The 16,985-nt window shown below is 44.8% G+C and overlaps 1 protein-coding gene across 4 annotated transcripts in view; it reads right to left on the bottom strand.

Moving 5' to 3' along the window:
* Nucleotides 1-16,946, bottom strand: part of KIAA1328 (KIAA1328 ortholog) — a 207,254-nt gene extending 190,308 nt beyond the window's left edge. Inside the window, exons 1-3 of one of the 4 annotated variants that reach the window (XM_039318725.1) lie at nucleotides 16,872-16,946; nucleotides 8,425-8,460; nucleotides 5,633-5,772 (exon numbers count right to left, since the gene is read on the bottom strand). In XM_039318725.1, coding sequence (XP_039174659.1) covers nucleotides 5,633-5,772; nucleotides 8,425-8,460; nucleotides 16,872-16,929 — 234 coding nt within the window. In that variant the 5' untranslated portion in view covers nucleotides 16,930-16,946. Of the gene's footprint in view, nucleotides 1-5,632; nucleotides 5,773-8,424; nucleotides 8,461-11,696; nucleotides 12,964-16,754 lie in introns of those variants that run through there. The other 3 variants (XM_039318727.1, XM_039318728.1, XM_039318726.1) reach the window with 3 other exon arrangements.
* Nucleotides 16,947-16,985: the final 39 nt, after the last annotated feature.

Here is a 16,985-nt window from a genome sequence, read left to right as displayed (position 1 = left end):
ATATTTTTCAAAGATCCTGGAACACAGGGGAACTACCAGAGGACTGGAAAAGAGCTGATGTAGTTCCCATCCTCAAAAAAGGAAAAAAAATGGATCCAGGAAATTACAGACCTATCAGCCTGACCTCAATACCTGGGAAGATCCTGGAAAAGATAATCAAACAACGAATCAACGAACACCTAGAGGCAAACAAAGTCATTACTAAAAGCCAACATGGGTTTGTCAAAAATAGATCATGCCAGACAAATCTTATTGCATTCTTTGACCAAGTGACAAAATTAGTGGATCAGAGGAATGCTGTGGACATAATTTACTTGGACTTCAGTAAGGCATTTGATAAAGTAGATCACAACCTACTACTTGACAAGATAGAAAAATGTGGGGTAGACAGAACCACCACCAGATGGATCCGTAGCTGGCTGAACGGCCGTACTCAGCGAGTGGTCCTCAATGGAACTGCATCTATATGGGGTGCCCCAGGGAAGTGTGTAGTGGGGTGCCCCAGGGCTCTGTTCTGCGCCCAGTACTCTTCAACATCTTCATCAACGATTTGGATGAAGGGATAGATGGGGAACTCATCAAATTTGCAAACGACACCAAGCTGGCAGGAATAGCCAACACTCCAGAAGACAGGCTTAAGATACAGAAGGATCTGGACAGACTTGAACACTGGGCACTAACTAACAAAATGAAATTCAATGGTGAAAAAAGCAAGGTTCTACATTTAGGCAAGAAAACCAAATGCACAAGTACAGCATAGGTGGCACCATGCTCAATAGTAGTAACTGTGAGAGGGACCTCGGAGTCCTAGTAGACAATCACTTAAATATGAGCCAGCAGTGTGCTGCAGCTGCCAAAAAGGCCAACACAGTGCTAGGCTGCATTAACAGAGGGATAGAATCAAGATCACGTGAAGTATTAATACCACTCTTCAAGGCCTTGGTAAGGCCACACTTGGAATACTGCATCCAGTTTTGGTCACCACGATGTAAAAAAAGATGTTGAGACTCTAGAAAGAGTACAGAGAAGAGCAACAAAGATGATTAGGGGACTGGAGGCTAAAACATATAAGGAACGGTTGCTGGAATTGGGTATGTCTAGTTTAACGAAGAGAAGGACAGGGGGGACATGATAGCAGTATTCCAATATCTCAGGGGCTGCCACAAAGAAGAGGGAATCAAGCTATTTTCCAAAGTGCCTGAAGGCAGGACAAGAAGCAACGGGTGGAAACTAATCAAGGAGAGAAGCAACCTAGAACTAAGGAGAAACTTCCTGACAGTGAGAACAATTAATCAGTGGAACAGCCTGCCTCCAGAAGCAGTAAATGCTCCAACACTGGAAGTTTTAAGAAGAGACTGGACAGCCATTTGTCCGAAATGGTGTAGGGTTTCCTGCCCGAGCAGGGGGTTGGACTAGATGACCTCCAAGGTCCCTTCCAACTTTACTACTATTACTATTACTAAGACGAAGGCTACTGAGTGATTAATTAACATATTGTTTATGACAATTAACTATATCTATTATTGTTAGTTAAATACATGAACCCAGACATTATGCTATTTGCTAAATATTAAAAAAGTTACTTGCAAAAAACCCCAACCTTAACCCAAATCCCAACCCTAATCCCGACCCCACCCTATCCCTAATAGGTAGGTAGGTAGGTAGGTAGGTAGGTAGGTAGGTAGGTAGGTAGGTAGGTAGGTCGGTTGGTCGGTCTTTGGTTATTCGGATTTTCTCCCGTGTAAAATTGGAAGTGTCTTGGCGACGTTTCGACGAAGTCCCATTCGTCATCTTCAGGCTAGTGTTTTCAGCTTCGTGCTTCTTCGTGCTCCTCGAAGCATGAAGTTGAAAACACTAGCCTGAAGATGACAAATGGGACTTCGTCGAAACGTCGCCAAGACACTTCCAATTTTACGGGGGAGAAAACCCGAATAACCAAAGACCTACATACAAATACCCGCGAAAACATATATATATATATATATATATATATATATATATATATATATATATATATATATATATATAGCCAGAATACCAATGATGTCATCGTCCCTTTTTCCTTCTCATTTTTACTCAAAGATTTGTGTGCTTGCACCACCAGAGGGCGCTGCGCTGCCCAGCAAATTTCTGCTTACTCCACCAACTTATCAGACTTCAACAGTTCTTAGTAACCAGATAGGTGTGTTGGAATGCAGCTAGTCCTCGACTTACAACTGAGCCTGACATTTTCACGGGTAAACAAGGCAGTTGTGAAATGAGTCATGCCCCATTTTATTACACACACACCCTGCCAGTTCTTAAGTGGATTACCTGCTCTTTCTAGCACCCTAAAAACTGGGCCGGTGTCAGGATCTCCATCGTCCGTCTGGCCCCTTGCTGGTATCCTGCCCTCAAAGGGGAAGGGGGGGGAAGGCCTTTGGGGCAAACTACACTTCTGTATCTCATGGTGGGAAACAGGGAGGGGGGAGCTGACCCGTGAAGAAAAGACCAGAGCATTTTGTATGCCGAGCATCTTTCAGGTTGCTTGCCCTGGCTGTGAAATTCCAGCAGCCTAAACAACCCAGACTTTCCCACAACACTGCGGCAATCCTGGATTGGGTGGCAACAGACCGGACATTAGGGAGCGGGGGTGGGTGGGATGGGGAAACGGTGGGCTTGGGTCTTTGTATCGCTGAGCGGGAACTTCAGTTTCCTCCTGGCCTTCCTGCCAGCGGTGACATCTTTAGTAAAAGTCCTTTTCACTCCATCGGTTGGAGCTGAGGACCGGCTTCCTTAAACGATTGTTCTGGGGCAGGTCTGACAGCTGGAGTAGAAAGGTTTTTGGGGTTTTTTTTTAAATTTTGAGGGGAGCTCCTGCTTTTCATGGTTTCATATATCCATAGGGGCTTGATAGTCATCCTGAGTTCTATTGCACAATAGGGGTGGCCATAGGAATCTTATAAATCAACAAACTAAAATGCTAAAATGCTGTGGGTGTTTTTCTTATCTGGCAAGTCCTGCTGTAAGTAGCAGAATAACAGAGTTGGAAGGGACCTTGGAGGTCAAGTTCAACTCCCTGTTCAAGCAAGAGACCCTGTACCATTTCAAAAGGAGTTATCCAATCTTTTCTTGAAGGTGACCCTTTTCTTCTTTGTGGCAGCCTCTCAAATATTGGAACTCTGCTATCTCGGACAAATGGCTGTCCAGTCTCTTCTTAAAAACGTCCAGTGTTGGAGCATTCATCGCTTCTGGAGGCAGGTTGTTCCACTGGTTAATTGTTCTAACTGTCAGGAAATTCCTCCTTAGTTCTAGGTTGCTTCTCTCCTTGATTAGCTTCCATCTGTTGCTTCTTGTCCTGCCTTCTGGCGCTTTGGAGAATAGCTTGACTCCCTTTTCTTTGGGGCAGCCCCTGAGATATTGGGACACTGCTATCATGTCCCCCCTCGTCCTTCTCTTTGTTAAACTAGACATACCCAATTCCTGCAACTGTTCCTTATATGTTTTAGCCTCCAGTCCCCTAATCATCTTGTTGCTCTTCTCTGTACTCTTTCTAGAGTCTCAACATCTTTTTTTTACATCGTGGTGACCAAAACTGGATGCGGTATTCCAAGTGTGGCCTTACCAAGGCCTTGTAAAGTGGTATTAACCCTTCACGTGATCCTCGTGGCTGAGGAATTCTGGGAGTTGAAGTCCACAAGTTATAAAAGGGTCAAGTTTGAAGACTCCTGGGTTAGATAATACTCAGAAACAGCATCTTTCTGGCTTGTTACTATTTCTTTGAAAGACTTCAAAAAGTACAAACGTTAATATTTCAAGCCGACTTTGGAATAGATACCAGCGATCAACTTGCACACAGGGAAGATTCAGGCCACCCCAGGGCGACGGATAATTTCATTTCCTTTGATTTTTTTTTTTAATTTACAACAGCCTTTTCACTCAAACTGCTTCAAGTCAAGAGCTCTGGAGTTTTTAACCTGCTCGAATTCTCTATGGTTTTTTTTTCTTTTTTTCAAAAGACAAGCTGGTTTCAAAGACTCCGGGCTCACCGTTTGGGGTGCGCGTGCCGTGACACCGCGCTCCTCTGTTAACAGAAGACACCTGCAGCTCCCTTTTGCCCTTGTGAGTCCAAGAATTTCGACGCACAAGTGCCACAGGTGAACAATCACGTCAGGGTTTCTGCTTTGGCGATTTGAGTTTCGGGTGCACTTAAGGCAAGCAGATGCTTCTCAAACACCCGATAAACCCGCAATTAGAGCTCAGGAACTGTTGGGTTCCTAACGCAACACTCGGCACACCTGAGCGCAGAAAAACACAGTCTGCAGGAGAAGATAAGCATCTTCCCCTGCTGAGATTCACTTGGCCCCAGGCCTCTTGGCCTTTTGCAAATCCCTGAAGCCTGGATGTTCCCCGGAGGCTGGCTGGGCCTGTTGATGGGATTTTTCTCAGCAGCATTTGCATGAATGGACACACTGGCTGAGAAATTCTGGGAGTTGAAGTCCACAAGTCATAAAAGGGCCAAGTTTGAAGACCCCTGGTATAGGGTCTCCTGCTTCAGCACGGGGCTAGACTAGAAGATCTCCCAGGTCCCTTCCAGCACTATTCTGATTGATTAATTGTAGCCCATTGGTCACCAGATATCCAGGAACTCCAACTCCTAGCATGGTCCTTGTTGACCCAAGTGATGACCAATCCGGCATTAGTTTTTGCAAATAACGTTCCACCATATTTTTTATAGGAGAGACGCTCTGTCTGACTCCTCTGATGAGATCTGTTCAGTATGGTGGAACCTCTGGCCTAGCTCTCATCTTCATCAGAGCACACAAGCCCCATGACCCCATTAAGGAAGTGCCTCCCTGAGGGAATCTCTCATTATTATATTTTCAACTCCCGTTGTTATTTACATGTTTTATTATTACTTATTACTGCAACTTACAGGACCCTTCACCACAAATTCATGATGCTGGATGGGTAACAACAGTAAAAAAAAAAACCTCATAAAAAGACAACTGTGAAAAAGAAGCACACAAGTAATCAACAGAAAAAAAAAAAAAAAACACCCCAAAACACAGAGAGAACCAGTAACAATAAATCAACGTGCCTACCCCTGCAAAGGCTCTGCCACATTACTGCATGCTACACATGGTTGACAAATCTGCATCTGAAAGGCCTTGCAAAAAGCCTGTAACAGGATCACAGAGCTGGAAGGGACTTTGAAGGTCCTCTAGTCCAACCCTCCCCCCCCCCAAAAAAGAGGCTCCATACCAGGGGTAGGTCATCTTGGCTCTTTGATGACTCGTGGACTTCAACTCCCAGAATTCCTGAGCCAGCTTGGAAACCTCTCCCTTTCCCCTCAGCATGGCTGGCTCAGGAATTCTGGGAGTTGAAGTCCAGGAGTCATAAATGAGCCAAGGTTGCCCATCCCTGCTCTATATCATTTCAGACAATCTCTTCTTAAAAACCTCCAGGGATGGAGCACCCATCACTTCTGGAGGCAAGTCGTTCAGAACTGGAGACGGCTGGTCCTTCAAATATGCCACCCGACTCCCGCTAATGTTGAGTGGCTAGCTGCACAAGCCAACCACGTGGGCAAACGTGAGCCGCAGTGTGCTGCTGCTGCTGCTGTTGCTCTAACAGGAAAAGCCCAACCCACCTGCTGCCCAGCTTCTTCTCCAATCCTTTTCAGGACCTCCATTGGGGCAGGATTCGAATCCACAGCTGCTCTGACCTTCGCTGCTGTCTTCTGCCCTTTCCGCAGTTGCCTGGGTCTCAAATTCCTCTCGTCAGAAACTCCTGCAGATTGAACGAAGAAGACCAGGAAGTTTTCCAGTTGTTCTTAGGAGGCATCTCCCTCAACTTTTCCAGTGAAAAGGAGGAACTACAAAAACAATAAAATATTCACCGGAAATCTCATGTCTGTCTGTCTGTCTGTCTGTCTGTCTATCTATCTATCTATCTATCTATCTATCTATCTATCTATCTATCTATCTATCAATATATATATATATATATATTTATCTATATATCTATGTTTTCTGAGGTTTTCGCGGGTGTTTGTATGTAGGTCTTTGGTTATTCGTGTTTTCTTCCGCGTAAAATTGGAAGTGTCTTGGCGATGTTTCGACGAAATCCCACTCGTCATCTTCAGGCTGGTGTTTTCGGCTTCGTGCTTCTAGGAGCAATGTGTGATCGTAGCTGTTTCTTCTTTTGTTTCTTCCTGAAGAAACAGCTATGATCACACATTGCTCCTAGAAGCACGAAGCCGAAAACACCAGCCTGAAGATGATGAATGGGACTTTGTCGAAACGTCGCCAAGACACTTCCAATTTGACACGGGAGAAAACCCGAATAACCAAAGACCTATATATCTATATCTCTATATCTATCTATCTATATTTATATCTATACCTATCTATCTATATATATATCCCTTTGTTTCATTCTCTTTTTCCGTTTCTGTTTTTCCTACTTCTCTTTGTCCTTTTTCTCTTTCCCTCTTTTACTTTCCCTGCTTCTGTCTCTCAGTTTCTCTCTCTCGTTTTCCATTTCTCTCTTTTTCCTACTTCTGTCATTTTCCATTTTTCTTTTTTTGCTTTCCCCGCTTCTCTCTATTTCCTGTTTTGTTCTCTCTTTCTCATTTTCCATTTGTTTTTCCTATTTCTCTCTTTTTTCCATTTTTCTTTCTCTCTTTTGCTTTCCATTTCTCTCATTTCCTGCTTTGCTCTCTTTTTCCGTTTCTGTTTTTCCTACTTCTCTCATTTTGTTTTACTTTCTCTCTTTTGCTTTCTCTGCTTCTCTCTCACTTCCTATTTCTCTTTTTCCATTTGTTTTTCCTACTTCTCTCTCATTTTCCCTTTTTTCTTTTTTGTTTTCCCTGCTTCTCTCTCATTTCATGTTTCACTGTTTTTCCTACTTCTCTCTCTCTCATTTTCCCTTCTCTCTCTCGTTTTCCCCGCCCCCCCCTCTCTTTCTCACTCACACACACAACCACACAAAGCAATTTATCACACATTTAGGCTTTTCAAGAGACCTGACACCTATTTTCAAGATTCCCATAAAGGCAACACTGTAAAATTTATTTGTTAAAGATTTATTAGCTTTTGATTGTTAACGCACCTGGCGCTTTTCAATACTTCTCTTCATAAAGGTAACTTCGATTAATTTATGGCCCAAGCTCACATAATTTTTAATTACTCACCTCGGAGTTGTTTAATCAACGTCACAATGTTATGTGCTAATGCTGGGTTTAGCTACTATCTTTCCTTCTGCTACTTTTAAAATTGGAAATTGTCTGGAATCTTTCCAAGCAAGCCAAGCCACATACCAGGAGAAGGGAGGGGTGGGGAGGGGTGAGGTCAGATGGACTGGAATTGACTGAGATGGACAAGACAGGGATGGGATGGATGAACTGGGATGGACAGGATAGGGATGGGTGAACTGGAATTGACTGGGATGGACAGGACAGGGATGGGATGAGCTGGGATGGACAGGGATGGGATGGGACAGATGAACTGGAATTGACTGGGATGGACAGGACAGGGATGGAATGAGCTGGGATGGACAGGGATGGGACGGATGAACTGGAATTGACTGGGATGGACAGGACAGGGATGGGATGAACTGGGATGGACAGGGATGGGACGGATGAACTGGAATTGACTGGGATGGACAGGACAGGGATGGGATGAACTGGGATGGACAGGGATGGGATGGATGAACTGGAATTGACTGGGATGGACAGGACAGGGGTGGGATGAACTGGGATGGGATGGGACGGATGAACTGGAATTGACTGGGATGGACAGGACATGGGTGGGATGAACTGGGATGGGATGGGACGGATGAACTGGAATTGACTGGGATGGACAGGACAGGGATGGGATGAACTGGGATGGACAGGGATGGGATGGGACGGATGAACTGGAATTGACTGGGATGGACAGGACAGGGGTGGGATGAACTGGGATGGACAGGGCAGGGGTGGGATGGGAACGGGATTGGCAGGACAGGAGACAAGAAAGATGAAGGGAGAGAGAGAGAGAGAAGGGAGGAGGAAAGAAAGAAAGGGAGGAGGGAAGGCAGGGGAGGAAAGGTCTGAAGGGCCCCTGAGGGGTGGGAAGCAGAGCACAGGATGGCTCAAGGGGTGCAGGGGGACTTGGGGGTCCAGGGCAGGCAGGCCTGGGCCTGTGTTAGGCCTCCCAGGACTTCCCCCACCCCTGAGGCATTCCATGCTCCGCTTAACGACCACATCAGGGACCACAGGGGACAGTAAATGAAGCACTCTTAACAACTGTCACCACTTGCAACCAAAATGGGCCTGCCCCTTGTGGTCCTAAGTCAAGAACTAAACAGCGAGTGCTTGCAATCTGCACACAAATTGGATTTGGACCAGATTCCCAGCCCATCCCTGTCCAAACTTGTGCAGTAGCCATTCACGCAACATACCTGGGACATACACGGGTTGCCGATCTTCATCGGAAACTGTGCTATCATTCAAGGAAAGCAAGGACAACCTTTGTTCTATTCCACCAATTTAGAAGGTTTAAAAAGCAGGTCAGGGAAAGCTTCCTTCCACTCAACGGTCAACCAATCCTAAGCGGATTGAAGCAGACGTTCCTCGCTGTGGACTCTTTCGAAGAGCCAAACCTGAATTAAACCGTTGTCTGTTATTACAGGCTGGGGCGCTTTGCTTCCCTCTCTTGAGCTCTGATTATAAAAAGGGACTTTGTGAGGCTTTCCAGTGAGGGAAGGTTTTTGAAACTCTATGAATAGTGAAGGGGGTCAATCTCTTCTATGTCTGGGGTTTGACTATTCAGGAAGGAAATCTGGGGAGGAGGACCACAGAGAGGCCCAACGCTAGATTCTCTGCTTCGGAGAAAGACAAAGATGTATAGAAAAGAATATTTGCAGTTCGGGGCTGAACTGTGGGGTCCTTGGTGCTCTCTGAACTTGGGTGTTTCCTTAGAGACGTTTCGTGACCAAACTAGGTAACGTCATCCGTGCCAGAAGGGAGGAGGAACCCCCAGGGTCAGTGGGAGCGTTCTTTTTAGGGGAAGTATGCCGCTCAGACAAATCAGCCATCGACAGGCACATAGAGCAGTGGTTCTCAACCTTTTTAATGCCGCGACCCCCCCCCAACCGGTCGTAAGTTGAGGACTACTCAACTGGTCGTAAGTCGAGGACTACTCAGCTGGTGCAGCACCGTTGGCAGAATGGGACTTTTGGCGGGCTCAGCAGGGCAGAGACAGCCTGGACAATTCCTATTGGCTTTTGAAAGCCAATAGAATAAAAGGGAATAGCACAGCTAAGGAAAGGGGGGGAAAAATGGCGGACTGTGTTGTTTGGTGACCCCCGTGAAATGGTCGTTCCACCCCAAATGGGGTCCCGACCCACAGGTTGAGAACCACTGACATAGAGAGAAGCGACGCCTGCATAACATTCAAAACAGGTAATCAAAAATACTGGAATATGCAGAAATGGATAGGTTAACGTTGAAAATTAAAGAAAAAGAAGAAACGGAATATTATGTGACGTGGGGTTTATTTTACCATTGGTTGGTTGACAAAAAACAGAGGTTAGAAAGATGGAAATATGAGAATATGTGGATCATGTAAACAAGACTTATAATTTGATTGTTATATCACTAATGTTAACGTGGGCAAAACTATTTTTAATATTTTGATTGCTATTTCTTAGTATATGATTGGACCTTGATGAGATTTATCACGGATGTGACGATTATTATATCTTAATACTTGTATACCTAGACAACCCACGATTCAATATAGAAATGGAATTTTTAAAATAATAATAAAAATATTTTTTTAAAAAAGCTAAAAAAGGAAACAGAACCCCCCCCCTGCCAGCAATCAACATCCAGATAAGCAGAGATTAATACTGTACTAGATTAGCAATCAAGCAGTAAACAACGCCCCAATCAAGGAACTAACAACTCAGACAATCAAACAATAAATCAACGGCCAATTTCCAGGAGACAGTGAGTTCTGTCTTAAGCATCAAAGCTGGCTAGGTGACTTTGGGCCAATCACCAGGAGACCGTGAGTTCTAGTCCCGCTTTGGTCATGAAAGCCAACTGGGTGACCTTGGGCCAGTCTCTCTCTCTCTCTCTCAGTTCAACCCACCTCACAGGGTTGATGCTGTTGTGGGGAAATCAGGAGGAAGGAGTATTAGCTGTGCTCGTGACTTGGAGTTATTTGTAAAAATAATAAAGGCGGAATATAAATAATTGCCGCACATGCATACATATAAATTCTCCCAACTCTCTGAGAGTGCATTTTCAGAGAAAACAGCTTCAGTCCCATCTTAGTGCTCTCGTTCAACTATTACAACAACATCATCATCATCATGGTGCATTGGAAGATCTGCAAAAAATATCATTTGCCTGTAAGCAAAAACTGGTGGGATCATAAAATAGGGAAAGCCATAGAAAATGATAAAATTAAACTGCTCTGGGACTTCGGAATTCAAACAGACAAGCACCTGCAACATAACACCCCAGACTTAACAATTGTCGATAAGAAAGACAAAAAAGTCTGGATAGTGGACGTGGCAGTGCCTGGAGACAGCAGAATAGAAGAGAAAGAACTGGATAAGATAACAAAATACAAAGACCTACAAATAGAAATAGAAAGACTGTGGCAAAAGCAAACAAGGGTAGTACCAATAGTAATAGGCTCCTTGGGTGCAATCCCAAAACAACTGGAGCACCACTTGAACACCATTGGCATTGACAAATTCGCTATTAGTCAATTGCAAAAGGCAGCCTTATTAGGAACTGCTTCCATCCTGCGACGATATCTGTAATACCATCAAACATCCACATCTGCCTATCCCACGTCCTGGGTAAGGACTCGATAGGTAGACAAAATGCCAAATCCAGTCTGAACATCTGGCTGACTGTGCGATGATCCATAATAATAATAATAAAGTTGGAAGGGACCTTGGAGGTCATCGAGTCCAGCCCCCTGCTCAGGCAGGAAACCTATACCATTTCAGACAAATGGCTGTCCAGTCACTTCTTAAAAACTTCCAGTGTTGGAGCATTCACCGCTTCTGGAGGCAGGTTGTTCCACTGGTTAATTGTTCTCACTGTCAGGAAGTTTCTCCTTAGTTCTAGGTCAATGATGGCAAACCTTTTAGAGACCGAGTGCCCAAAAACTGCCTCCGCCCCCATCCTGCCCCTGCTCTGCCCCATCCCACCCGCCCACAGGGCCACTCACTGCCTCCATGGCCCGCCGCAGATTCCCCAGGCGGCCCAGCATCACCATGGTGGCCATGCCCTTCATCCGCACCCCGCAGCATCAACTGTGCATGACGGGGTGTGAGGGCGGAGTCTTGTCCCCGCTGCCTGGCTGCCATGTTCTTGGCTGTGCTGCTCTGCACGGGCTGCACTCAGGAGTAACTCTCCTCCAGGGGGGTTACTGGTGAGGAAGGGGTTGCAGGGGGAGGTAGGGCTGGGGCAATGGCATGCATGCCTACACAGAGGGCTCTGAGTGCTGCCTCTGGCACGCATGCCATAGGTTCGCCACCACTGTTTTAGCTTGCTTCTTGTCCTGCCTTCAGGCGCTTTGGAGAAAAGCTTGACTCCCTCTTCTTTGGGGCAGCCCCTGAGATATTGGAACACTGCTATCATGTCCCCCCTGGTCCTTCCCTTCGTTAAACCAGACATATGAACTTCCAGAAACAAACCTGGTTACCTTGCATAGCTAGCTGACTCAGCCTCCCTTCGTGAACTCTTGACAGAATAAGACCAGTTAAAAAATCTTCTGAAAAGGCAGGAAAAGATTTAGATTTCAGTTCCAGAAACCTCGTTTCAAAAGCTTGTTCAATCAAAAGCTTGTTCCTTATTTCTCATCCACTTCTCCTTTCTGGGTAAACACCAAACAATACTGTAGGTGCGGGCAAACAGTACGCTGCGCGCTGGGCAGGTGTGACCATGGCAACCCAGGTGACTTAAGAGGACACTTCAAACCGTGTTTCCCGTGCCCACCTTCACCCAGCCCTAAAAGTCTGCAAGAACATCAAATTCCTTCAATCAGCCCCAACTTCTAGTAATTTCAAAGGCTCAATTGTGCAGCTAGTGTGGCCGCCACACACAAACAAAGGGTTTACCACTGACTTCAATAAGGGTTTTTCCACCAACTTTCTGGTGGACTGGCAACAGTGCACTTCTAAGCAACTGTTTGAAGTTACAAGAGCATTGAAAAAAAGCAACTTATGACCAGTTTTCCCATTTACGACCAGCACTGACTTCCGGTTTTCAGCAAAACCAGCCCATATTGAACCGCTGGTTCTCTTAACAGCTGTAGCATTTGCTGAACAACAAGAGCTGCAAAATGGACATAACACTGAGTCAGTCACGTGGGTGACCCGATTTTTGACTGTCTCCATTACAGTCGTAACTTGAGGATGACCTGTATACAGATAGTATATCGACTTAAACCCACAACGGAGCTCCCAAAATTTCCACTGTGAAACAGGACAGTTGTTAAGTGAATTTTGCTGCATTTTATATCCTTCCAGTCAGTTTGTGCGCTTAAACAAGGATTTCCCAAAAACTAAAATCGGTTTTCGGATAACAGGTGTATTACAACAGCCTGTAAATACAGACGAAAGATGAGTAAACCTTTAGTGAGTAATGCTCACATAAAACACTCAGAAGCAGGTGGGAATTTTTCTCATTTATGTCTTCTGAGGCCTTTTATTTTTTTTAAGCTATATTTAACCCGCTTTGGGGATTATGTTACCAAAGTCGTGTGCTTCAAAATAACAAGAAACCGTACCCACACTAAGTTTCAGGAATTTGGCCTCAATTGTGCAACCCTATTGGGAGTAGGATGCCATCAAATCACAGAAGACTTTTTACATATAATTTCTTTATACAGCTAGTCCCCGACTTACAACCACAACGGAGCCCAAAATGTATGTTAAGTGAGGCATTCGTTAAATGAGTTTTGCTCCATTTTACCATTTTTCTGGCCACAGTTGTTAAAATCACTGCAGCTGATTAGTTAGTAACCCAGTTGTTAAGTGAATCTGGCTTCCCCATTGACTTTGCCTGTCAGAAGGTTGCAAAAGGGGAAATCACCTGATCCCGGGACACGGCAACCGTCATAAATACGAACCAGTTGCCAAGTGCCTGAATTTTGATCCCGTGACCATAGGGATGCTGGAAAGGTCATAATTATGAAAAATAAGTCACATTTTTCAGCGCCTTTGTAACTTTGAACAGTCACTAAGCGGATTGTTGTACATTAAGGACTACCTATACCAGGGGTGTCAAACTTCCAGCCCACGGGCCAGATGCGTCATTTGGAAGCCGCGCCCACCCCATTGCCGACAATGGCAAAACCGTCCCAATACGTTGTGCGACGTCACATGACATCACGAGTTTGACATGTCTGACCTATAGTATTCCTCTTCAGGGCAAGCAGCTTGAGGCAAAGTGCACAAAGTCTGAGCAATAGTAATATGTTTTAGCAATATGTTTTAGACTGGAGGCTAAAACATATAAGGAATGGTTGTTGGAATTGGGTATGTCTAGTTTAATGAAGAGAAGGACGAGGGGGGACAGGATAGCTGTGTTCCAGTATCTCAGGGGCTGCCACAAAAAAGAGGTAGTCAAGCTATTCTCCAAAGCCCCTGAAGAAGGCAGGACAAGAAGCAACGGATGGAAACTCATCAAGGAGAGAAGCAACCTAGAACTAAGGAGAAACTTCCTGACAGTGAGAACAATTAACCAGTGGAACAACCTGCCTCCAGAAGCGGTGAATGCTCCAACACTGGAAGTTTTTAAGACGAGACTGGGCAGCCATTTGTCTGAAATGGCATAGGGTCTCCTGCTTGAGCAGGAGGTTGGACTAGATGACCTCCAAGGTCCCTTCCAACTTTAGTAGTAGTAATAGTAGTAGTAGTAGTAGTAAGCAAAATAAATAAAATCAGATACTAAGAGAAAAGCTGTAGAAATCTAACTACAACTACCAAGAAAAAAAAAAAAAGGAAACCATCCATCCCAGTGTTTTTCAAACTTGGCAATTTAAAGATACGTGGAATTCCATTCCCTGGGTTGAAATCCACACACACATCTTTAAAGTGAAAAACACTGATTTATCCTGATTATAAAAGCTTTTCAATCAGTACTTTATCAGTCAATTCTAAGCTTAATCAGGTAAAAGAAACAATGAAAATCCCAACAGATTTGCAGACCAATTGTCCAAATGACCATAGTGAATCATAATAAACCCCAACTCCAAAGTCCACTTCTGGTTCAAAATCTAGCCAGCAGGGGCATAACGCCGAAAGGAGAAAGGCAGTGGAGGAACTCTCCATTAAAAACAGAGACTTCCAAAACTTTTCAAGGAGTGGATTGTGGGAGATGGGAACACATATATTTCATTCATTTAATAAATTTACATGATTTCACCAGGGGGGGGGGAATTCTGCATCAAAAATGCAGATTTCCAAAACTCCTTCAAGCAAGGGATTGTGGAAAACAGGAATACATCTATTTATTTAATAAATATATATAAGTAGTCCTATATATATATATTGAACCCAAAATTTATATTGCTAAGCAAGACATTTGTTAAGTGAGTTTTGCCACTTTTCTTGCCATGTTTGTCAAGTGAATCATTACAGTTGGTAAGTTAGTAACACGGTTGCTACATGAATCTGGCTTCCCCCATTGACTTTGCTTGCAGGTCGCAAAAAGGGATCACATGACCCAGGGACACTGCAACCGTCATAAGTGTGAGTCAGTTTGCTAAGCACCTGAATTTTGATCACGTGACTACGGAGATGCTGCAACGGTTGCAAGTGTGAAAAACAGTCATAAGTCACTTTTTTCAGTGCCGTTGTAACTTTGAACGGTCACTAAAGGAACTATTGTAAGTCAAGGACTACCTATATAATGTTCATCTCCAGTTATCACATATTACAGAACTTTCAAATATTAGAATAGAATAGAACTGGAAGGGAGCTTGGAGGTCTTCTAGTCCAGTACATATTACTTTATGTACATATTACTTTATTCTAACAGAGGGTTAGAATCAAGATCATGTGAAGTATTAATACCACTCTTCAATGCCTTGGTAAGGCCACACTTAGAATACCACATCCAGTTTTGATCACCACAATGTAAAAAAGATGTTGAGACTCTAGAAAGAGTGCAGAGAAGAGCAACAAAGATGATTAGGGGACTGGAGGCTAAAGCATATGAGGAAAGGTTGATGGAATTGGGTATGTCTAGTTTAATGAAGAGAAGAAAGAGGGGAGGCATGATAGCAGTCTTCCAATATCTCAGGGCTGCCCCAAAGAAGAGGGAGTCAAGCTATTCTCCAAAGCACCTGAAGGCAGGACAAGAGGCAATGGATGGAAACTAACCAAGGAGAGAAGCAACCTAGAACTAAGGAGAAACTTCCTGACAGTTAGAACAATTAACCAGTGGAACAACCTGCCTCCAGAAGCTGTGAACGCTCCAACACTGGAAGTTTTTAAGAAGAGACTGGACAGCCATTTGTCCGAAATGGTATAGGGTTTCCTGCCTGAGCAGAGGGTTGGACTTGATGACCTCCAAGGTCCCTTCCAACTTTATGATGATGTACATACATAGTATGTATAACTTTATGTACATATATTAATACTTTATACTTTTTAATATATTTGATACTTAATACGCACTTTGTATGCTTAATAAGTGTACTTCATGTACATGTCCTTAATATATATTTATATACTCACTCAACCCGTGAAGAGCTAACCTTGCTGTTCAGTTTACTATATAGTTTGGTGTATTAAATAAACCTTAGGTCTGTCTTTAACTGAGTTCTCTGGCATAGTTTGAAAGTGGGAAACAGCAGACCACGATTGCCAGTTTGGTGGTTGTTAGTTTCATTGAGCGCAGCACTACATACAGGAAGTCCTCGACTTACGACCACAATTGAGCTCAAAATTTCTGTCGCTCAGCGAGACGTTTGTTAAGAGAGCTTTGCCCCATTTCAAAACCTTTCTTCCCAGATTTGTTAAGTGAATGACTGCAATAAAGTTAGTACGACGGTTGCTAAGTGAATCTGGCTTCCCCACTGACTTTGCCAGGTCGCAAAAGGGGAAATCACGTGACCCCGAGATGCTACAACTGTGATAAATACAAGCCAGTTGCCAAGCGTCCGAATTTTGATCACGTGACCCTGGGGACACCACAACGGTCCTGAGTGTGAAAAAAACAGTCATGAATCATTAATGCCGCAGAAACTTTGAACGGTCACTAACTGAACTGTTCTAAGTCAAGGACTACCTGTATTACTTTTTAGGAATCTAAGCTGCCCAAAAAAGTTGTCCTGCAAGGGATCTCTTGGGACAGAGATCCCTTCTCCCACCCACCCCAATTCAGTATGTAAGTTTTATGGAGCAATGAAGCCACCCAATATTAGTCCCTTCGGTTAATTAGATGGGCGGAACATGCAGGTAGTCCTCAAATTATGACCAAAATTGAGCCAACACTGGGTTGCATCTCTCATCCTGTCACGCAGCTGGCTAAGGAAAATGGGAACTGGAGTCCTTCACTGGCGGAAGGCCGCTGGGCGGAACGACTCTGCCAGCCTGCGGAGGATGGGAGTTGTAGTCCCAAAAGAGACCAGCTGCTTTATCTTTCCGGGCCAACGCCGGCCACAAGGCCACACAACTCTACACGCGAGAAAACCCCCTTGAGTGCCTATTCATAAAACCGCGGCAGCGCTCTGCACATGGTCAGAGGCTACCTAGTCATGGTTTTTCAGGTCACCGCTGCCCCGCACGGTCTCCCCTCAGGCCAAGCACGCCGCGCTCCTTCTGTCAACCGCCTCACCCCACGACCGGCCGCCCCGAAGAAAGGATACGGTCCCGGCTCCAGTAAGCGGCTCCTTCCGGCTTCAGCCCCGCGGCCACATCCGCCATCTTCAAACAACCGCCACTCCCAGCGTCCCTCCGCCCCACCCCGCCCCAGCCCTCAA

Source organism: Crotalus tigris, unplaced genomic scaffold (assembly GCF_016545835.1).
Source record: "Crotalus tigris isolate CLP2741 ecotype Arizona unplaced genomic scaffold, ASM1654583v1 scf7180000021486.375087, whole genome shotgun sequence".
NCBI lineage: Eukaryota > Metazoa > Chordata > Lepidosauria > Squamata > Viperidae > Crotalus > Crotalus tigris.
The sequence above is the reverse complement of the archived record's forward strand: the minus strand, read 5'-3'. Positions and strand labels throughout refer to the sequence as shown.